The 23986-nt window shown below is 49.3% G+C and overlaps 1 protein-coding gene across 1 annotated transcript; it reads right to left on the bottom strand.

The window, feature by feature from the left end:
- Positions 1 to 1186: 1186 nt before the first annotated feature.
- FIS1 (fission, mitochondrial 1) lies at positions 1187 to 23045 on the bottom strand. The gene is made up of 5 exons (XM_048517848.1): positions 22893 to 23045; positions 13382 to 13514; positions 10941 to 11017; positions 2682 to 2787; positions 1187 to 1739 (listed from the first exon to the last, which is right to left on the bottom strand). Exons 1-5 carry the CDS (start codon positions 22935 to 22937, stop codon positions 1558 to 1560), a joined length of 543 nt encoding a protein of 180 aa, XP_048373805.1. The 5' UTR covers positions 22938 to 23045; the 3' UTR covers positions 1187 to 1557.
- Between the last annotated feature and the right edge of the window lie 941 nt (positions 23046 to 23986).

Raw genomic sequence — 23986 nt, forward strand, 5'->3', positions numbered from 1 at the left:
CTCTGGTTTGCAGGGTCAGGGAGAAGCCATCTTGAACCTCTGGGACACCCCAGGGTGTTTGTTGTGAGGGGGGAAGGGCAAGGAGATTGTCATCCCCTTTGAGTCTCCTGCAGGAGAGAAAGGGGGGATATAAATCCAAACTCTTCTTCTTCTTCTTCTTGAATACCACTACATAACTTCCATATCCAAATGTCTTAAGAACTGTCCCTTTCGAGTATGACTCCTCCCATTCCCCCCCCCCCCTTTTATTCTTTCACATCAGAACACCAATTTTCCGCTTACTCTTGAAGACGCAGCTGGACCCAGAGGCTGTTTGTCAGCAATTAAGGATCAGCCCGCTGCCAAGGATCCAGAGTCCAAGGCAAGAAGTGCGGCGTTTTACTGCTGGAAGAGGCCCTGGCCAATGGCCAGGAAGGCAGAAAACGATCCGCCAATCAGCAAATCCCGATGCCAGATCTCTGGCCAAAGGACACCGGGGGGGGGATCCGTGACGCCAACTCCCCGGGGACGGAAAGCAAGACAGAGTCGGCGGCATCTTACTGTAGCTTGTTTAATTCACATTTCGGCCTCGCTCGACTCCGAGGCTAGAGAAGATAACAGCACCGGTTAGAAGAGCAAGGAAGTTAATTGCCGAAAGAGGAGGAAAGCCAGGGGGGCAAAGTGAGGGCTATCTCTGGAGACATGATCCAAATTCAACTTCCTGGGTGTGACCATCCATCTTCCTCTTCCTCACCAACTCCTAAACAGACGAACTACTTAAAAAAATTGCAGGCCACCCTCCCCTGTATAGTGTGTATCCTACTTTTCTGATCAGGCTCTTTGCCAACCGCTACAAGGCAGGCATGACTAAGTCTTGTGTCGCAACCACCACATTCCCACTGTCTCCGCCAAATGAAAAGGGCAGATGAAATTTAAACAGAGCCTGCACTACTAAGCGCCATGTAGGAAGGGTCTAAGGGACCCACGTGACAGAGTTTTGTAAGTGCATGGTGAGGGGCAGGCGTAGGCGGACTAACGCATTAATGGTTGTGGCGGTCGGGGCTGAACTGAAAGACTCCTTCACGCTTCCTCCAGAGGGCCGCCTTCTTCCAGGCAGCTAGTCTTGGAGAAGAAGAGCCAAGCTCAATGTTTGGGTGGGCCCGGGCTCCCCCGAAATAGATGCCACCCACCCACCCAGGGCCCTTTGAGAACAGCAAGAGGCACTCAATCAGCTCTTGGCTATGCAGCAGGTTTCACCCGGCAGAAAGGGACGTCCCGAGCCTGTCGGCAAGTTGCAGTGAAGGAAAGCAAAGAGGGAAGCTAACATACCTAACCAGGGAGAGACAGAAACTGTGGCAAGGGACCAAAACTTTGGTTACATAAGAGAGTTGGGTTATCAGAGCTGAAAGCCTCCCCCCCCCTCCCGCCACCCCACCCCACCCGCTCCACTGGCTAGTCTGCTATCGTGCTGCTACTGCTGAATCATCATTTGACCCCCCCTTGAACGCTTCAAGCCCACGGGGGCAAAGGGAAGCCAGGAAACACGGTCAGGTTAGTGGCCGCCAAGGGAGCATTTTTTTAAATGTCTCTCAGCTTCTCCGCAGGGTCTGACCGCCGGTCGCCACATCCAACTGCTCCAGCCGAGAGGGTGAGGGGACAGGCCGGCCGGTTCGTTACGACTGACGGCGACGGGTTGTCGATCAGGCCGCCAGGTCGGCTACCCGCCATGCCGCCGACGATCGCCATGCCGACCAGGCCGTCTGCAGAAAGAACAAAGGCGTGATCCTGAGGTTAAGACTACAGTTTTGGGGTGGGGGTGGGGAAGGAGCAGGGCTCTGGGTTGCCATGGGGCAAGGAGGAGGTGGAAAGAGCAGGCCTCTGGGTTGCCACAGCAACCAAAACATTCAGTGCAAGCATCTAATGCAGTGATGGCGAACGTTTTCAAGACAGAGTGCCCAAACTGCAACCGAAAACCCACTTATTTATCACAAAGTGCCAACACAGAAATTTAGCCTGAATACTGAGGTTTTAGTTTAGAAAAACCGGTTGGCTCTCAGGTGTGCGTTACTCAGGAGTAAGCTTGGTGGTAGTTGCTGGCTTTGCTTTGAAGGAACTATGCAACTCTTCTATCGGGTGAATCATGACCCTAGGCGGGTTTACTCAGAAGAAAGCCCCATTGCCAGCAACCGAGCTTACTCCCAGGTAAAGGATCGCGCTTTAGTTCTTTGAATGAAAATCAGTGGGGTTTAACAGTGTTTAACAGGGTGACCTACACTGCTTCCCCAAAACTAGGTCTTAGGTTTAATGCTAACAATCGAGTCCAGCGGCTCCAGGCTATTTAGATGGGGGGGGGGATTCCCCCCCACATGACAAACTCTGTTTTTGTGTGCCCACAAAGAGGGCTCTGAGTGCCACCTCTGGCACCCGTGCCATAGGTTCGCCATCACTGATCTAATGGCTGTCCCTTATTCGGACAGAGGCCGGCCTTCCTGGCTCCCCCCGGTCTGAGTACGTGCTTTGGTACCAGCTCCCGGCCCTTTCGGCGAGGATGCCGGCACAACAATTCCCTGGCCGTGCAGAGAAATACCAGAGATATTTTAAAGGAGGAGGATTTGCTCCTGCTCGGAAATGAGGGGTGATTGATGCGGTGCCGTGCGCCTCCCCCCACCGAGCGTCCGCTGGCGCCTGTTCTGCCCGCTAACCTTTCTGCATGGCTTTGTTGATCAGCTTCTCCAGTTCCAGGGCCTGCGCGTTGGTCGGCTCCGTCTTCAGAAGCCTCCTGATGGACTTCAGAGCTTTCTCATATTCCTAACACGGGGAAAAGGGGGCGGGGGAGATTACTATTATTATTATTATCATCATTTTATTGGTCTTATGAACCACCATCCCCCTAGGGCACTGGTGGCGAACCTTTAGCACTCCAGATGTTATGGACTACAATTCCCATCAGCCCCTGCCAGCATGGCCAATTGGAGTTTTATTATCAACTCCTTTCCTAATTATCCCCAGCATAGAGTTTGCCTTTTTCACAGCTGCCATGCATTGAGTTGACATTCCCATGGAACTATCTTTCTGCTCCAATAGGGTCCCCAAGGTGGGTCTTGCCACTTTAGGGCTTTAAAAAACCCTATTTTCCTCTCCTTGACGAACTGCAGTCCAAATCAGATTTCAAGTGGCTTTGAATTGGCAGTACCCTTTGCCCCATCTGAGTGGCCTGCTCTATTATTTACTGAAGTTGCGCTTGATTGAATCAGCTAGCCGGAATGGTGGGCGGGTTGGCTGGGAGGAATAGTGTGGTATTTGCAGCCCGCCTAACTCTTAACGGTTTCTCCAAAACCTGAAGGGCTTGGGCCGCATACCCCCACCTACATCCTTTCACTTGATTGCGGCCTCCCGCAGAATCAGGCCCAAGTGGATCATATTCAGCCTTCAATCGCGGCGGATGGTTAGATTAGTGGTGGCGGTCGGCACTCCAGATGTTATGGACTACAGTTTACTCCCGCCAATTGGCCATGCTGGCAGGGGCTGATGGGAATTGTAGTTCATGAACATCTGGAGTGCCAAAGGTTCGCCACCACGGCCCTAGGGCAGTGTTAGTGAACCTTTTTGAGACCGAGTGCCCGAATTGCAACCCAAAACCCACTTATTTATCACAGAGTGCCAACACGGCAATTTAACCTGAATACTGAGGTTTTAGTGTAGAAAAAACGCTTGGCTCTGAGGCGTGCGTTACTCAGGAGCAAGCTTGGTGGTAGTCGGTGGCTTTGCTTTGAAGCAACCATGCAACTCTTCCAATGGGTGAATCACGACCCTAGGAGGGTTTCTACTCAGAAGCAAACCCCATTGCCAGCAACCGAGCTTACTTCCAGGTAAAGGATCGCGCTTTAGTTTTTCGCATGAAAATCAGGGAGGTTTAACAGCGCTTAACAGGGTTACCTACCCTGCTTCCCCAAAACTAGGTCTTAGGTTTAATGCTAATAATTGAGCCCAGCGGCCCAGGCCAGCCTAGATTTGTGGGGGGGGGGGGGCATTCTGTTTGTGCGTGCCCACAGAGAGGGCTCTGAGTGCCACCTCTGGCACCCGTGCCATAGGTTCGCCACCACTGCCCTAGGGCCTCAGGGCGGTGAACAACCATATTAAAACATACTTTAAAACACAGTATAAAATCAGCTCAATATACGCACAGTAAAACCAGAACCAGATAAATGCAGAGGGCATATTTCTCTCCCCTTCGCAGCCTCGTGCCCACAGGAGGCCAGATGGAACGGTAGATGTACTTAACCAGGCTGGCCAAATGCCTGGCAGAACAGGTCCATCTTGCAAGCCCTGTGGAAGCTCATCAAGTCCCGCCGGGCCCCGATCTCCTTTGGGGGCCTATTCCACCAGGTGGAGGCCAGGGCTGAAAAGGCCCTGGCCTTTGTAGAGGCCAGCCTGATCGCTTTTGGGCCAGGGATCACCAGCAGGTCCTCCTCTGAGGAGCAGAGGGGCCTAACGGGGCAACATGGGGAGAGGCGGTCCCTCAGATGCATCCGTGTTTATAATTTCTTGCACAGCTCCTACCTGTATTGCTTAATAAACCCTGCTCAAAGCAGAGCCATAATGCTCGCCAGGTTTAATGTTATGCCTTCTGCATTGTTACATGGCAGATTTAATAAGCAAGAAAAGGCTAAACGATTGTGTCCATGTAACGATGGCTCAGCTGAATCTCTGGCCCACCAATTACTACACTGTCTCAGATTCAAGGAAATCAGATCCAAGTATGTGAATCTTACTCCTTTACATTTACCAGATCTCCCCGATTTATTTAGATTACACTACTTGATGGACAATCCTGATCCTTCTCTCTGTATGATAGTGGCAGACTTTCTCCTGGAAATTACTAAACGCCAGTAGATTTCCCTCCACTTAACATTTATTTCCTGCATTGTATATGCTTTTTAATCCGTTTTTTATTATTGTTGTACTGTTGTCTATGCCAATAAAGGCTTGCTAAAAAAATAAAATAAATAAAGATGCAACTCTTGCACAGTTCCGGGGCACCTTCTTTTTACAGCAAGCAGACAGGATCGAGGGGACGGGCGGCTTACAAGAAAGGTGGCACGGGATTCGACGAACATTTGTACAGCCCGGAAGGGAGACAACAGTGTGTTCAACATCGACCGCTGGTCGATTCAGGGAGGACAAAGAAACACTTTATGCAGCTTTCTTGGGCTGGGAAAGATGGCTATCAAGAGGGGTTAGGAAAGTTCCTGGGAAAGCCAGGTCCAACGGCGGCAAGATAACTAAGTAAGAACCCCATGTACTAGATGTTAAAGTTGTCACCACCCACATACCGACAGCTTCCCAGGCACACTGGTCAGTTTACTAGCTTTCCCTTCCAGCCCAAGACCAGGAGTTTTTGAGCAAGATGGGAGAGAATATGATCTATCTTTAGCTCTGTGGTCACAGAGACGTGGACTGTCATCCGAAGGCCACTGGTGGTCACCGTAGGCTGCCAAATATCAGTGTAATGAATCACAGAATCATAGAGTTGGAAGAGACCCCAAGGGCCATCAGGTCCAACCCGCTGCCATGCAGGAACACACCATCAAAGCACTCCTGACAGATGGCCATCCAGCCTCTCTTTAAAAACCTCCAAAGAAGGAGACTCCACCGCACTCCGAAGGTAGTGAATTCCATTGTCGAACAGCCCTGGCGGTCAGAAAGTTCTTCCTGATGTTTAGGTGGAATCTCTTTTCCTTCCCCTTGAACCCATGACTCCTGGTCCTAGTCTCTGGAGCAGCAGAAAACAAGCTCGCTCCCTCACCAATAACATGACATCCCTTCAAATATCTAAACATTGCTGTCATGTCACCTCCTAACCTTCTCTTCACCAAGCTAAACCTCCCCTGCTCCCTAAGTCTCTCCTCGTAGGGCACGGATTCCTGACCTTTGACCATTTTGGCTGCCCTGCTTCAGGATTGTCTTCACGTGGAAAAATATGTGAATGTAAAAATAAAGATAAACATAGATCTATTATTTATAGGCATACTGGATTATACAATAATAGAACAAAGAAAGAGAAAGCTATTTAAATTTATGATCAGAGCGGCCCGTGCAGTCATAGCATTAGGGTGGAAGGACAAAAGAATCTGGACTATACAGAAATGGTTGGAATATATATGGGAACAAATACAATTGGAAGTTTTTGACATAACGCCAAGAAACCAAATATGGCAAGAAAAACAAAAAGGCATGAGGTGGATCTGGGCTGAATTCAAAGACGGGTTAAACGAAATTGGAATCACAGAAGAAAACTGGAAAAGAAGATCAGAAAGAATGGACCTGCTGCCGCACATTTAAAGAAGAAAAGAAGAAGGGGGGAGGGGAGGAAAGGGGGGGGAAAGGACATGGACGATGAAATACAAAGATGTATAATATAAATCTGTAACAATCCAAAATATCAATAAATTTTTTTAAAAAAGGATTGTCTTCATGAGGAACAGTAACGTACCCTGTTTCCCCGAATATAAGATATCCCTGGAAAATAAGACGTAGTAGAGGTTTTGCTGAAGTGCGAAATATAAGGCATCCCCCAAAGGTAAGACGTAGCAAAGTTTTTGTTTGGAAGAATGCCCGACGAACAGAACACAGAAATTATAAGACATCCCCTGAAAATAAGACATAGGGCATCTTTGGGAGCAAAAATTAATATAAGACACTGTCTTATATTCGGGGAAACACGGTAGCAAGTCAGTCAAGCAGTCCGAGCTTGACCGCCGGTGTCCAGACACAACTGCTATCCATTTCATTACGAAGAACACACCAGTTTGGTACCTACACAGGTCTCTGTCCCTTTCATCTGCTTTCCGCCGCCCGCCCCTCACACGCCAGAGCAATCCCGGTTCTTATCTACCGTGACGTCACGCCTTACAATTGAGGAGTTATGATGTGCTGCAGTCCATAAAGAGTGCTGATAACGGACTAAGCCAAGAGAGATATGCCTGGACACCACCCACGTTTCCACTGGGTTTATGGAGTTGGAATTAGCTGCAGAGATAAGGCGAGCTGAACTAATGGGGGGTGGGGGAGGGAGGGACTTTCACCTCTGCCGTGCCAGAAGAGCTGACCTCTTTTCATTTGGTTGAACATTTATGCGCGTGGGGAAAAGAATGCAGAGACGCACTGAACGAACAGACTCGTACCATGTATTGTCGAAGGCTTTCACGGCCGGATTCAACTGGTTGTGGTGGGTTTTCCGGGTTGTGTGGCCGTGGTCTGGTGGATCTTGTTCTTGATCTTATAAAGTTGTATCGGTTGTATGGTTAGCTTTTCCTGACATTTCGCCTGCATCTGTGGCTGGCATCTTCAGAGGATCCTCTGAAGATGCCAGCCACAGATGCAGGCGAAATGTCAGGAGAGAATGCTGCTAGAACACAGCCATACAGCCCGGAAACCACACAGCACCTAAGTGATTCCGGCCGTGAAAGCCTTCGACAATACCTTGTTCCTAACATTTTGCCTGTATCTGTGGCTGGCATAAGAACATAAGAACATAAGAACAAGCCAGCTGGATCAGACCAAAGTCCATCTAGTCCAGCTCTCTGCTACTCGCAGTGGCCCACCAGGTGCCTTTGGGAGCTCACATGTAGGATGTGAACGCAATGGCCTTCTGTGGCTGTTGCTCCCGATCACCTGGTCTGTTAAGGCATTTGCAATCTCAGATCAAGGAGGATCAAGATTGGTAGCCATAGATCGACTTCTCCTCCATCAATCTGTCCAAGCCCCTTTTAAAGCTATCCAGGTTAGTGGCCATCACCACCTCCTGTGGCAGCATATTCCAAACACCAATCACACGTTGCGTGAAGAAGTGTTTCCTTTTATTAGTCCTAATTCTTCCCCAGCATTTCTCAATGAATGTCCCCTGGTTCTAGTATTGGAGAAAGAGAGAAAATGTCTCTCTGTCAACATTTTCTACCCCATGCATAATTTTGTAGACTTCAATCATATCCCTCAGTCAGCCTTCCAAACTAAAGAGTCCCAAACGCTGCAGCCTCTCCTCATAGGAAGGTGCTCCAGTCCCTCAATCATCCTTGTTGCCCTTCTCTGCACTTTTTCTATCTCCTCAATATCCTTTTTGAGATGCGGCGACCAGAACTGGACACAGTACTCCTAGTGAGGTCGCACCACTGCTTTATATAAGGGCATGACAATCTTTGCAGTTTTATTATCAATTCCTTTTCTAATGATCCCCAGCATAGAGTTTGCCTTTTTCACAGCTGCCATGCATTGAGTTGACATTCCCATGGAACTATCAACTAAGACGCCTAGTCCTCTGGCATCTTCAGAGGTGTATCATAGCGAGAAGTCTGTTGCACACTGTGTCTAGCGAGAAGGGATTAGACACAGTGTGTGTAACAGACTTCCCTCTGTGATACACCTCTGAAGATGCCAGCCACAGATGCAGGCAAAACGTTAGGAACAAGATCCACCAGACCACGGCCACACAGCCCGGAAAACCCACCACAACGAGACTCGTACCAATTTCTCCCTGTCCTAGTGCCACCGCAGAGAACGTGTCTGAACCCCTGTCTGAATATGTAGTCTTGAATATTGTATGGGACAAGACCAACAGGATCTCGCAGCCCCTGTCACTAGCCAGGCTTGTCAGAGAAGTATATTCACTCGTGTGTGTGTGTGTGTGTGTGTGTGTGTGTGTTTTCTCAGTGGATTTTCTTTGCTGTCTCACAGCTGACTATTTATTTATTTATTTATTGGATTTGAATCCTGCCCTATCTCCGCAGGACTCGGGGCGGGTCACAATATAAAGTCAATTACACTATCAATAAAACCGTGACCATAAAAACAAATCCCACACCAAGTAATAAAACAGTACAAATAAAACGTCAAAACAATAAAACATTAAAACAATTGTCAGTATAAATCAGTGGTTCCCAAACTTATTTGGCCTACTCTTCCAGAAAAAATATTACTTAGCGCCCCCTGGAAATTAATTTTTTTAAATTTTTAATAGTAATTAAACAGAAAGATTAATGTATTAATGTTTCTTTTCCAGGGCTATCACTCTGGATCGCTGCAGCACTCCACCAGGGGCGTGTTGCACTTTGGGAATCACTGGTATATCCGTTTCCTCTAATATAAGACATCCCCGAAAAATAAGACATAGTAGAGGTTTTGCTGAAGTGCGAAATATAAGGCATCCCCTCGAAAGTAAGACATAGCAAAGTTTTTGTTTGGAAGCATGCCCGACGAACAGAACACAGAACAATAAGACATCCCCTGAAAATAAGACATAGCGCATCTTTGGGAGCAAAAAATTAATATAAGACACTGTCTTATATTCGGGGAAACACGGTAAATGGTCAAAGGATGTCAAAAGGTCTGATGGCAAGGCTAATAGATAATAAATATAGTTAAATGGTATACATCTTGTGAGCAGACAGATAAAAACGATCTAAATGACAGCTACTGTTTGAAGAAGCACCAGATGTAACTGTACAGAACCAGTTCAAACCAGATCGCTGACCTTCACTGTGATAGGCTAACTGATGTATAAAAGCAGAGCCTGTGCGTGTATGCTGCGTCTAGGGAATTCTGAGTTGCTGCGGAGCATGCTGTCCAATTGTTTGCTGATTTGTGTCTACACTGTAAATATCTGCACCTAAGATAAAGTCTTCTTGGAAGTATATTCAGTTCGTGGTGTGGCGTCTTTCTTTGCTGTGCCAAGCCTGTTGCGGCTGCACTTGGCCTGCCTTGGTAATGCTACTTTCTGCTCTGTGAAAAAACCTGCTCTGTGTCAAAATAATCATCAACATTCGCCTTCTTTCCTTCCCTCCCCCCCCCGGAGGCCGAAAGGAGATGATCTACCCTGTTTCCCCGAATATAAGACATCCCCGGAAAATAAGACGTAGTCGAGGTTTTGCTGAAGTGCGACATATAAGGCATCGTCCGAAAGTAAGAAGTAGCAAAGTTTTTGTTTGGAAGCATGCCCGACGAACAGAACACAGAAAAATAAGACATCCCCTGAAAATAAGACATAGCGCATCTTTGGGAGCAAAAATTAATATAAGTCACTGTCTTATTTTTGGGGAAACACGGTAATTTCCATTTAGCCAGGCTGGCAAGGAGTGGTTCTCAACCTGGGGGTCGGGACACCTTTAGTCGAAAATTCCTTCTGGCCAAGGGGTCGAGCGACCCTTTCACAAGGGTCGCCGAAGATTCTCTGCATCAGTGTTCTCCATCTGCAAAATGGATAAATGTTAAGCTTGGGGGTCACCACAACATGAGGAACTGTATTAAAGGGTCGCATTAGGAAGGTCGAGAACCGCGGGGCTAGATGGAAAAGGCCGGGTGGAACAGCCGTGTCTTGCAGGCCTCATTCGGTAGCTTGTTCCAACAGTCCGGAGCCAGGACTGAAAACGCCCTAGCTTTTGTTGTAGCCAGCCAGATATCTCTCGGGCCAGGGATTGCTAAGAGATTCCCCTCCGATGAACGGAGAGATCTTGGAGGGCAATTTGGGGACATGCGAAGATATGTAGGTCCAACACCACGCACGGCCTTAAAGGTCAACCCCAAAACTTTGAAAATGACCCAGAATGCGACTGGCAGCCAGTGCAGGTGTGATAAGGCCCCGACAGGCTGCCCCAGTCACTGGACTACGAAGGAACTGAGCAAAAAAACTAGGTGGGCAATTTGGTGGAACAATCTCCGCCGGCGATGATGGAAATTGGAAAGGGAGGGATTGAAAATGCGCAGCCCTGAGCCAACTCAGAGACACGTTTAGAGGGATATTACGGTAGCAAGAGAAGATGGCAGGAGGACCTGCCAAAGGTCACCAGAAAAGGCAAGGAGAAGAGGGCAAGATGGCTCCTTTCCTGCCTCTTACTGATAATCCCCCGGCCAATTGAGTGGCTGATCAAGAGCCAGCGTGGTAAAAGATTGTCCACCACCAGCAAGCTCACCTTCAGCCGGTAATTGGCGACTGCGAGGTAGAAGACATAGTCCCGCTTTTCTTCTTGGTTCCCTTTCGGCAGCAGATCTACGGGCAAAGAGAAGTTCATTTACTCCTGCTATTACCGCCGACCTCCAAACTACAAAGATGGGCTTCCCTGGAGAAAATGGCGGCTCTGGAAAATGGAGCCTGTGGCGTTGTATCCTGCTGGAGTCCCGCCCCTCTCCAAACCCCACCCTCCAAACCCCACCCTCTCCAAACTCCGCCCCCCAAAACTCCAGGTCTTTCCACACCTAGAGCTGGAAACCCTGGTTGGCATATCTTCAGGAGAGTGAGGGCCAAGCCCGGGGACGGGTTCACTGTCTCCTTCCATGATGGCTCCCCTGCAGCTCTAGCGCTCTGCCCTCTGCTACCCTGTTTCCCCTAATTTAAGACATCTCCTGAAAATAAGACGTAGTAGAGGTTTTGCTGAAGTGTGAAATATAAGGCATCCCCCGAAAGTAAGACATAGCAAAGTTTTTGTTTGGAAGCATGCCCAACGAACAGAACACAGAAAAATAAGACATCCCCTGAAAATAAGACATAGCGCAACTTTGGGAGCAAAAATTAATATAAGACACTCTTATATTCGGGGAAACACGGTATGTCTCCAGGGAGTACATGTGAAGCTGGGTTTCTGACCCTCTCCTGCAAGAATTATCAAGACTTGGACAGATTTATGGAGAAGTCGATCTCTGGCTACCCATCTTGATCCCAGATTGCAAAGGCCTTAGCAGACGAAGTGCTCGGGAGCAGTAGCAGCAGAAGGCCATTGCTTTCACATCCTGCATGTGAGCTCCCAAAGGCACCTGGTGGGCCACTGCAAGTAGCAGAATGCTGGACTAGATGGACTCTGGTCTGATCCAGCAAGGCTCTTTCTTATGTTCTTATGTTCTTCTTTCCGACACATTATCTCGCACTCTCCTTCTTGCTCAATAACCTTGTACAGCACCATGTGCGTAGAGAGGATGGAAGCTGAGTGCATCCAGCCCCATCCAACCAGATTAGATTAGTGAGCCTATCTGCCTACCTTTCTATCCAGAATGGAGTTCACTAATAAATACTCTATTTGTTAGATTAGAAACTATAACTGACTCCGACTTTTCTTTGTGCCAAAGTTCACACGCATGTTGGGAGATGCCACCGCTGCGCTTATGCCCCCAGTCCGCCCTGCTTGTTATGCAAAGGGTGTAATCTCTACGAGGAGATTATCCAACACACACACACACACAAAAAAACCCCGAGGAAGATCCTTCCATCTTGCGGACCTTGAATCTGGCAGCTCAAGCGGAATTACCAGATTCTGGGCAGCTGCCAGAATCTACCGAAAGACAGTGTTGATTCAGTGTCACGGGTTTGCTTTTTTATCTCTCTTAATGGAAGATTGTATATATTAACAGTCTTATAACCAAACTGCTAATGCATGTGTATTCTCCGCTGGTCCATTACAATAATAAATAGTGGACTTAACTGGGAGTAGCTCTCCAAGGTCTTGGACGGGAGATCTTGTGAGAATATTTGGCAACTTCCTGTAAGTGCTTTCAGGAGGAAGACGGTTGCCCCGTTTGGTTTGTTTCTGTTAATGCAGGACAGGTGAGCTGTTAATGGGTTGACTGGGGGTCACCTTCACTGCCTGCATATTATGGTAGAGCTTTGTATGCCCCGTCCCATTCGATTCCTCCTTCGTTCCTCCATAACTCTACTTCATTCTCTCCTCTCTATCCTTATGCTGTATTGTTGGTGCTGGTTTCCCTGTTGGATTATTGTGTAAGTTTGAGGTGCTGTGTGGTTTCCGGGCTGCTTGGCCGTGTCCTAGCAGCATTCTCTCCTGATGTTTCGCCTGCATCTGTGGCTGGCATCTTCAGAGGATCTGATGGACTTGATCTGACGGACCATTCCGGCCGTGAAAGCCTTCGACAATACATTGTGTAAGTTTATTTGCTGGCTCGTCAATTCTGCACATGACTATTTGTGGTCTCCCACTTTTGTTAAGTCTATTTTGTAGCCTAACTTTTCATATCCATGATCTTATGAAAGGATAATTTCTTATATATATATATAAGAATATATATATATATATATATAAAAGAAATTATCCTTTCCTAAGATCATGGATATGAAAAGTTAAGCTACAAAAGGCCCTTGCCTTTTATAACTCTGTCTATATATATAACTCTGTTGCATTTTACTCTGCTGAAGAACTGGGTCGTTTCAGTCCTTCGATCAGATCTTTCCCGAGACCGGCTTCTTTTACTGGAGTTGCCGGAGACTGAATTGGGCACCTGCCTACCCAACAAGTCCTCGAGATGGTGCTTTGACAACTACTTCGCTCTCGAGCGGAACGATCGGGCAACTGGGCGGCGGCTTCACAGAGGGGATTCTGGGAAGCGGGCGCTCCGGTCTCACGCTCACCTTCCAGGAGCTCGATGCCCTTCTTGATGTCGTTGTTGTATTTGCTGCGGATGAGGCACCAGGCGTACTCAAACGTGGTCCCCTTGGAGACGGTGCCGGCGCTGGCCTCGGCGTTGTACTTCTTCTCAAACCTCTGCAAGGGGAACGAGAGAGAGGGATCGGGGAGAGTCATGGGGAATCCCACGATTAGGAGCCACACTTGACCAGCCTGAGAAAAGTCCAGGCACGTCTGTAGGGGTGAGCCCCGCGAATCCAGCAGAGCCTCAGAAAGAGCGCAGGAATGCCTGTGCCATCTGTGCCCTTCTGGGCGCACACGCTCACCTGTCACAAGACCCCCATGAGTCATAGGTCATGAGATGCCTGACTCACCGTCACAAGATGTCCCGGACAAAGGGACAAAGGGGTGCATACCCCCAGGTATGGATTAGGCCCGGACAGGAACGTTTCCTCTCTCACGTATGCAGCCCCATGAGTCATGTACTGTACAATATTCTCCCGCTCTCCCGCCTCCTGACCCGCCTCTCGGCAAACCCTAATAGGTGCCAGGGACCAAACCACGGCAGAGTTGCCAGATCCACGGATCCCGCTTCCTGCCTTTGGCTCTCTCCACCGGATGATATCACTGCGTCTCGCCTCTTCCTTGCGACCCAAGCGGGCCGACTTCATGCGTCCAGTGATAAGGGACCGGGGAGGGGGCGGGAAACTATGGTGAGTGCCAAGATAAGGACCCCAAGTTTATTGGCCCTTGTGCACCCCTCTTGGAAGAAGACAAGCACTCCTCGCTTGCAGAAATTATTTCAGAAGGCTTTGGAAACCACACGCCATAGTCCCAACTACATTTTGCCACACGGGGAGGGCAGCAGGCCGGCCAATGTGTCAGGATGTAGTAACGTTGTGGCCACAGGCAAGCCACTTGTTTTCTCCCAGCTCTGCCCAACATCCCACAACGAACGCCCAAGGCCTCCCGGGCACCTCGGAATCCTGAAAGCTGCATGGAAGAGCAGCTCGCCGGATCAGACGAAAACGTCTGTGTGGTTCAGGAACCTTTTTCCACGCCAGCTAATCAGGTATGCCTGACCTCATGCACTGCTTAGCCACGCCAAGCAATTAACATGAAAAATTATATGCCATCTGAACTTGGAGATTATATTTAGCTAGCAGATCTGGCCTCCAGGAGTTGGCCTAACCTACCCCCCCATAAAGCCTATTATATTGGCAAACACCATACCCTGCTGTGTTGACTTTCATGAGTTAAGTTCTATGCAAGAAGAGTTAGAAGAGTTAGAAGAAGAAGAAGAAGAAGAAGAAGAAGAGGAGGAGGAGGAAGAGGAGGAGGAGGAGTTTGGATTTATACCCCACCTTTCTCTCCTGCAGGAGACTCAAAGGGGCTGACAATCTCCTTGCCCTTCCCCCCTTACAACAAGTGAGGTAGGTGGGGCTGAGAGAACACCAAAAAGCTGTGACTAGCCCAAGGTCACCCTGCTGGCGTGTGTGGGAGTGTACAGGCTAATCTGAATTCCCCAGATAAGCCTCCACAGCTCAGGCGGCAGAGCTGGGAATCAAACCCGGTTCCTCCAGATTAGATACACGAGCTCTTAACCTCCTACATCACTGCTGTTCCAAGAAGACCTCCTATGCCACTGCTGGATTTATATTCCTCCTTTCTCTCCTGTAAGGAGACTCAAAGGGGCTGACAATCTCCTTTCCCCCCCACAATAAACACCCTGTGAGGTGGAAGGGGCTGAGAGAGCTCCAAAGGACTGTGAGTAGCCCAAGGTCACCCAGCTGGCACAAGCTAATCTGGTTCCCCAGATAAGCCTCCACAGCTCAAGCAGCAGAGCAGGGGAATCAAACCCGGTTCTCCAGATTAGAGGGCACCTGCTCTTAACCACGCTGGCTAGAGTATGTTGTCCTGTCCCTAAACAGAGCAGGGGATTCAGAGATGTTCCTGCTTTATAGAAATTATTTACAATGTCATCTGCGCATAGAAAAAAGCAGGCTATGCATTCGGCCTGCTGCTCTTCCTATTCCATAAAGCACAGGTGTCGAACTCGCGGCCCTCCAGATGTTATGGACTACAGCTCCCATCATCCCCTGCCAGCATGTTGTTGTATGGGAGCTGTAGTCCATAACATCTGGAGGGCCGCGAGTTTGACACCTGTGCCATCAAGCAAGGACCCAAACAGGCTAATCCCGCCCACGGTTTGAGAACCATAACAGAGAACAGCCTTCAATCCGTGAGCCAGCTCTCTGCCCTCCCCCCTGCCAGAGAAGGGTCCTCTTCAGAGTCGTTCTGAGTGTGGATTCAGGCCTTGAGGACAAACCGAGATTAGCCAAGTTGGGAAATGATCCTGGTGCCAAGGCACCAGCCGCCCCACCTCTCATTCCCCAAGAAGCCGCTGGCATCCTGGCACCAGAGAAGAGCCAAGCACAGGCTGAGGTTCCCGGAAGAGCTTGCATTTTTTTCAAGATGTACGGCGGCGGCGGCAGTAAAAGCATCGTCCGCGGAATTACTGCTTCCTATTGCGGCTATTAAACTATCAGGAAAAACTAGATTTGTGGCCTGAGTTGTCTGCTGGTATCGTCTGACTCAGAAAGCCAGGGCTGCGCTCAAAAGCGTCCCAGCTACCACTGGCGAGGGAAAGACGGCAGCCCCTACACCCAGGCTGGGCCATTTCCAAGTAGATCGGACGGGGAACTGGTAGGGGACAGAAAACAGGGCAGAGAGGAGAGACACAGATGTGAAGAGTGTTCCACCAGGCTGGGGCCAAGGCTGAGAAGAAGAAGAGTTGGGATTTATATCCCCCCTTTCTCTCCTGTAAGGAGACTCAAAGGGGCTGACAATCTCCTTGCCCTTCCCCCCCCCCAAAACAAACACCCTGTGAGGTAGGTGGGGCTGAGAGAGCTCGGAAGAACTGCGTCTAGCCCAAGGTCACCCAGCTGGCATGTGTTGGAGTGCACAAGCTAATCCGGTTCATCAGATAAGCCTCCGCAGCTCAAGTGGCAGAGCAGGGAATGAAACCCGGTTCTTCAGATTAGAGCACACCTGCTCTTAACCACCACACCACACTGGCTCTCTCATACCATCATGGAAGCCAGCCAGGTAGGGCTGCGGATCTCCATTTAGGGCCTAGAGATTTTCCACAATTGCACAATATTTGCTTTCCCAACAACAACCCCCCCAACAGTAAACATCCTGTGAGGTGAGAGAGCTGAGAGAGTTCCGAAGAACTGTGACTAGCCCAAGGTCACCCAGTTGGCATGTGTTGGAGTGCACAAGCTAATCCAGTTGACCAGATAAGCCTCCACAGCTCAAGTGGCAGAGCAGAGAATGAAACCCGGTTCTTCAGATTAAGTGCACCTGCTCTTAACCATTACGCCACTGCTGCTCCTTATTCAGTCAGACCAAGTCATTATGGGTGGGGTAGGCCTCTCCAGTCTCCTTACAGGAGAGAAAGGGGGGATATAAATCCAAACTCTACTTCTTCTTCTTCTCCCTACCACACAACTGACATAAAGAATCTTGGTCGGAGCCCAGAGTTTCCATTCAACTCCCTGGTGAACCACACACAATTTCCACAGGCGGGATGGGCCCAACAGGAACAGCTGCCCAGCTTTGCCAACCGGATCTCTGACTGAAGCGTTACACAAGAACCTCGAGAACTGAACTCACCAGGAAAGCCAACAACACGACAGCCACCTCTGTGACCGGGCTGACGCTGTCAGAAACCAAACACTGATCTTTTTGTTTTCTTACCGACAGCGGGATCAGAGCAGGGGGTGCAAACGGATGTCGAAGGCCACTGGGGTTGGTGCAGGGGGCAATCCAATGAACTCTCTGCTCATATGTTTACGAACCAATCGCTCATGTGAATGGAAGCATAATGCTAATTGCACCCTGTTTAATAACTGACTCCAAAGTGCACTTAGGAGATATTGAGGGGCGGGGGGGGGGGGGGGGGGGTGTTTCCCAGACAACAACAAACGTTAAGTTAACCTTTACCGAAGGAATGGACTCTCTGATGCCTCGGGACGGGCCATGCGAGCCAAAGATGTGTCCAAGCGGGCGTGACTTCTCCCGAGCCCGCTCAAACCTACACTTATCGAAAGACAGCAACCGACGGAGGAAACGTCACCGGCCATAAAGCAGCCCTTTCATTCTCATTTCGAAGGAAACAGACATCTGTTTGAACAGCACAGCGGTTGCAACATACCTCTCTCAAGGGCCTGGAAATGCCAGAGAAGGGCCGAGAAGAGTTTGCACGCAGGGTCCGGATCCTTCGATCCCGAGCAGCGGCAGCCAGCGGCACCAGGGTGCCAACCGGCTGTCCCAGAGGAATGTGTGGACGGCGGGACCATCGCTGACAGGAGAACTGGCGGGCAGAAATCTCTGGGCAAAGGTCCGGCCCCAGTGACACTCATAACCGATTCAAACTCCAACAGTTCACTCACAAAGGACACCAGGCTAACCTTTTGCCCAGGTAAGGGGATGTGCACATGGCTGGACCACCAAAGAATCATAAAGTTGGATGAGACCCCCGAGGGCCATCCAGTCCAACCCCCTGCAATGCAGGAACACACCATCAAAGCACTCCTGACAGGTGGCCATCCAGCCTCTCTTTAAAAACCTCCAAAGAAGGAGACTCCACCACTCTCTGAGGTAGTGCATTCCACTGTTGAACAGCCCTGACAGTCAGAAAGTTCTTCCTGATGTTTAGGTGGAATCTCTTGTCCTGCACCTTGAACCTATTACACCTGATCCTTGTCTCTGGAGCAGCAGAAAACAAGCTTGCCCCCTCACCAACTTGACCAATGGTATGCGAAGTGGTGGGCCACTTGAGCTGTGGAGGCTTATCTGGTGAACCAGATTAGCCTATACACTCCCACACGTGCCAGCTGGGTGACCTTGGGCTAGTCACAGTTCTTTGAGCAGCAGTGGCGTAGGAGGTTAAGAGCTCGTGTATCTAATCTGGAGGAACCGGGTTTGATTCCCAGCTCTGTCACCTGAGTAGTGGAGGCTTCTCTGGGGAATTCAGATTAGCCTGTGCACTCCCACACACGCCAGCTGGGTGACCTTGGGCTAGTCACAGCTTCTCGGAGCTCTCTCAGCCCCACCTACCTCACAGGGTGTTTGTTGTGAGGGGGGAAGGGCAAGGAGATTGTAAGCCCCTTTGAGTCTCCTGCAGGAGAGAAAGGGGGGATATAAATCCAAACTCCTCCTCCTCCTCCTCCTTCTTCTTCTTCTTCGGAGCTCTCTCAGCCCCACCTACCTCACAGGGTGTTTGTTGTGAGGGGGGAAGGGCAAGGAGATTGTAAGCCCCTTTGAGTTTCCTGCAGGAGAGAAAGGGGGATATAAATCCAAACTCCTCCTCCTCCTCCTCTTCTTCTTCTTTGGAGCTCTTTCAGCCCCACTTACCTCACAGGGTGTTTGTTGGGGTGGGGGAAAGGGAAAGGAGATTGTCAGCCCCTTTTGAGTCTCCTTACAGGAGAGAAAGGGGGGACATAAATCCAAACTCCTCTTCTTCATCATCACAGCCCTACACTCGACACCCTGCCGGCAACTATGCCAAACACTTAACAATAAAACCGGGAAAAGCAGGAATGTGTACGAGAATTGGAACATATGCAATCCTCGCTTTCCCAACAAACCCAAACTTACCGCTTTTACACAGAACATAGCATTCCTAACTAAGCATGCGCATATTTCGGAGATTTCAGAGGATAAACACCTTGCTTGTCCATAAGCAGGACAGCGAATACAGTGAACACTAGACAGAAAGATGCCAACTTTAGCAGCTTACGCTATCTAAACATTTATATCTTCGTTCTAAAGGTCACTAGAGGAAGACAAGCAGCAATCGAAAAGAAAGAGGCTCTGTATATTCAATCATCTCCTGATGACAGCCCCTGATGGTGTAGAAATGTTTCTTGGCTCCGAACGCTGCCACTGGCGTTCTCCAACGCTGTAAGCTGTCTGGCAAACAAGTCTTGATATGACAGATTTTTATGGAGCAAAACCAGATCTGGACGTATTGCGCTCAGCCCGAAAGAAAAACATGCCAGCCATTTTCAGAAGTTCTCAATGAAAACTTCCCAATGAAGTCATGTTGGGGCGCTGTGTGGTTTCCGGGCTGTATGGCCGTGTTCTAGCAGCATTCTCTCCTGACGTTTCGCCTACATCTGTGGCTTTGATGGTAGGAGTGGAAAGCAAGTGGAGTATATACACTGTGAGGTGAAAAGGTGAAGCCATCTGAATAGAGTAGCCTGGCATGTGAGTCACAGAGAAGTCTGTAGCGAGGGAGTAACTATAGCACTATGGCACCCCAAATCCAAAACATTTATGAGGCATAAAACCAGTGCCAAGAATTTCAAATACAATAAAAAGATCATTATTGCTCAACTTGCAGTACACAGAGTAAAAATATAGCAACAGCTTCAGAGATTTCAACATTAGAGTTATTTAGAAGCTTAGCCATTTTTATTTTATCAGAAAGGAGCATAAATACACTATAGCACTCAAAGGGAACAAAGACCAGGATACTTCCATTCAGATCCATTCACCTATTGACCTTGCTAGCTTCATTGTTACTCCCTTGCTACAGACTTCTCTGTGACTCACATGCCAGGCTACTCTATTCAGATGGCTTCACCTTTTCACCTCACAGTATATATACTCCACTTGCTTTCCACTCCTACCATCAGATCCTCTGAAGATGCCAGCCACAGAGGCAGGCGAAACGTCAGGAGAGAACGCTGTTAGAACACGGCCAGACAGCCCAGAAACCACACAGCGCCCCAGTGATTCCAGCCGTGAAAGCCTTCGACAATACGAAGTCATGTCGGTGAGGGAGCAAGCTTGTTTTCTGCTGCTCAGGAGACAAGGACCAGGAGTCATGAGTTCAAGGGGAAGGAAAAGATATTCCACCTGAACATCAGGAAAAACCTCGTAACACAGTGGTTCTCAACCTGGGGGTCGCGACCCCTTTGGGGGTCGAACGAGCCTTTCACAGGGGTCGCCTAAGACTCTCTGCATCAGTGTTCTCCATCTGTAAAATGGATAAACGTTAGGGTTGGGGGTCACCACAACATAAGGAACTGTATTAAAGGGTCGCGGCATTAGGAAGGTCGAGAACCACTGGCTTACAGTAAGGGCTGTTCGACACTGGAATACACTGCCTTGGAGTGCGGTGGAGTCTCCTTCTTTGGAGGTTTTTCAACAGAGGCTGGATGGCCATCTGTCAGGAGTGCTTTGATTATGTGTACCTGCATTGCAGGGGGATGGACTTGATGGCCCTTGGGGTGTCTTCTAGCTCTATGATTCTATGAAAACCCTTAAGGAAAACAAACCTGCAGCTTTTTATTTATGCTCACATTCTCATGCAGAGAAGGAGGAGGAGATTTTACTTAAAGAAAATAATGCTAACTATGTTCACGGACAATTGGAAGGCCCTGGTAGTAAATCTAGCAAAAAACAGGGGAAAAATAGGTAGATGATTAGTGAGTTTGAAGGTTAAGGACTGTTAAAACAAGATTCAGTAGAGAGTTTTTATCTCAATAACGATATAAAATATTTTGCAGGTTAATGGCCAACTGCTGAAAGTGTAGTGATTAAAAGCTCTGTGTAGTGGTTTAGAGCAGGTACACTCTAATCTGGAGGAACCGGGTGTGATTCCCCGCTCTGCCACTTGAGCTGTGGAGGCTTATCTGGGGAATTCAGATTAGCCTGTGCACTCCCACACACGCCAGCTGGGTGACCTTGGGCTAGTCACAGCTTCTCGGAGCTCTCTCAGCCCCACCCACCTCACAGGGTGTTTGTTGTGAGGGGGGAAGGGCAAGGAGATTGTCAGCCTCTTTGAGTCTCCTGCAGGAGAGAAAGGGGGGATATAAATCCAAACTCCTCCTCCTCCTCCTCCTCCTCCTCCTCCTCCTCCTCCTCCTCCTCCTCCTCCTCTTCTTCTTCTTCTTCTTCTTCTTCTTCTTCTTCTTCTTCTTCTTCTTCTTCTTCTTCTTCTTCTTCTTCTTCTGTCCTAGGTAGTGAGCCCCAATCGGTTGCTGCACCTGTCAACCGGCTAGCACAAGTTTCACCGTAGCTGGGCTGCTTCCTCTAAAAATAGCTTTACTAGAAATGTATCAAGTTTGAGGCTGTTTGTATCCTAAATCCATTGCAATTAGGGATCGACCCATCAGTACAGCAAGAGCACCCCCTGCTGGCCAGTCTCTATACATGCAGGCCAAACACGCCCCAGGGACAAAGGTTACTTTCAACATAATGTTCAAATTATCTGGTTCATAATGCAACTTAAATCACTGCAATTTGTTTTCCAAAACATAGCCACAGAACCCAGTGGTTAAGTTCTATTATAGTTCTGCAGAAAAGTCAGTACTTAAAAAATACTCCATCAAATCCTTTTTGAATGGTCAAATGCTCAACAGGGACCAGATACCCACGGCTGGCTGCTCCCCATGGGGCAAGATGAAGGGCGTCGGATCTTGCCCTGATGCGCCTCCTCTCTCGGCGCGCCGCAAAGAGGGAGTGCGACAGGACAAGATTTCTTGCCTTGATGCGCTTCCGGTCCCCCGCACATGGGAGCGCCGGTGGGTAATCCGCCAAGGGGAGATGCCCAAATCCTCCGCTTTCACAGGAGTTCCTCTAGTTGTCTTGCTTGTCGAGCCATTTGTTTCTACACAATAAGAGGCTTTCACGTGCTGTTCGGGGGATCGGGTCCAATGGCCCTTCCAAGGCACAACACAGAAGCCTGCCTCATTACAGATAAAAGATGCTAGAAGTACTATACTGCAATAGAAAGGAAAGGCGTACAGTGGTGGCGAACCTTTGGCACTCCAGATGTCATGGACTACAATTCCCATCAGCCCCTGCCAGCATGACCAATTGGCCATGCTGGCAGGGGCTGATGGAAATTGTAGTCCATAACATCTGGAGTGCCAAAGGTTCGCCACCACTGCCATATTCTTATCAGGATGGATGGAACTTCTACAAGGGTTGCCACAATATATGGCGCAACAGAATCGGACCTCAGAGTAGATACCCAGCCTGAGACAAGCGCCATGCCTATGATTCACCGCTTCAGCTGACCTCTTTCCAGTCAATTCCTGCGCATCAGGAGGGGTCAGTCACATGCCTCCAGGAGTCAACCTGACAATTGCACAACGTGACACGGCGTTACGCTTGCTACCTTGCAATTACAAAAAAGAAAAATCTAGGCACACCTCAGTTATTAGAACTCTTGCGCAGAGAAAATGCGGCCAGGTCTTGTGAGCCATCATTTCGAAGGAAAGTTAGATATAAATATCTCGAAGAAGAGAGTTAGGAGGTCAGAAGGGGCAGAAAACGCCATGGCTTTGTTTAGGGTAAACCCCGAGAGCCATCCCTCCCCTTTGCTTGTCCCCAATCACAGGCGCTCGGGAAGGTTGACTGCCCCGGGCCAAGGAAGCTCTTGGTAAACCACCGCGCGGAAAGGAGACGCCCTCGGCCCCCCGCCCATTGACCCACCAGCAGATCTTCCGCCGCCACCACCTCGCTCAGGACCGACTCCATCGCGCTCAGTCGCGGAAGCGGAACCCGATTTCTGCCGGAACTACGATTTAGCCACTGTAGGATTCGAACAGCGCATGTCTCTATGGCTCCCCCCCCCCCGCGCCTTCTCCCATCGATCCGCCACGCCCACTCTTTCGACGTCATGCTTGCTGCCCCGCCCCTGCCTGTGCTACACCCATTAGGGGCGGGGCTCCACTTGAGGGCCGCCTCCGCTTCTCTTCCCCGGTCGCGACGAATTGTCATCAGGCTGTAAAGGAGCGCGCCAATCAGAAAGCCGACTCCCTGCTGCCATGGCAACGCCATAGCGAGACACCCCTCCCCCCCCTCCATAATGCGAAGGAACACAGCAAGGCGCGCGCACCCTTGAAACTTCCGCTACGGAAGAGAAGCCGCCCTCTTGGACGCTCTTGGCCACTGTGTCTTTATGATGAATCTATTGCTTTCCTCGAAGGGGGGGGGGATAATTTCACACCGGAAGTTGTGACACTATAGTTGGTTTGGTCTTTCTAGGAAGCAGTTGTGTGCAAATTAAGAATGGAGAACTTTGGGTGGGTTACGTGGTTAACAAAGCTTCATGGACCCGTCCCCTCAGTTGTCCCCTTACACACTTTAGAATAGGTCTTGCTTCTGCCCTAAAACGTATTGGATTACATTGGTCAGCTGAACCTACCTCGCAGAGTTGTTGGGAGAATTAAACTCAGAGGAATCTGGGCATTTCTCTAAGCACTGAGGAGGAAGCGTGGGATTAAAGGGCAATAAACACAAAATATATGTACTCACAACGGCCCTGTGAGATAGAGTGTGTGAGTGAGCCGAGGATATCTAGGAAGCTTCCATGGCACCGTGGGGATTCGAACCTGGTTCTCCAAGAGCCTAGTCTAGTATGCATTGGTTCTCCAATCTTAGAATAGTGTTCTATCGTATATGTGCATTAGTCTTTAATTTGGTCGGTTCTATTCACAGTATTTTTCTTCCTGTGTGGTTTGTGGTTGTAATCCACTTTGGAGCTGTGCAAGGAAGGTGGTCTATAGGTAAATTTTAAAAAACCC

The sequence above is a fragment of the Sphaerodactylus townsendi genome, linkage group LG15, assembly GCF_021028975.2.
Source record: "Sphaerodactylus townsendi isolate TG3544 linkage group LG15, MPM_Stown_v2.3, whole genome shotgun sequence".
NCBI classification, from domain to species: Eukaryota; Metazoa; Chordata; class Lepidosauria; order Squamata; family Sphaerodactylidae; genus Sphaerodactylus; species Sphaerodactylus townsendi.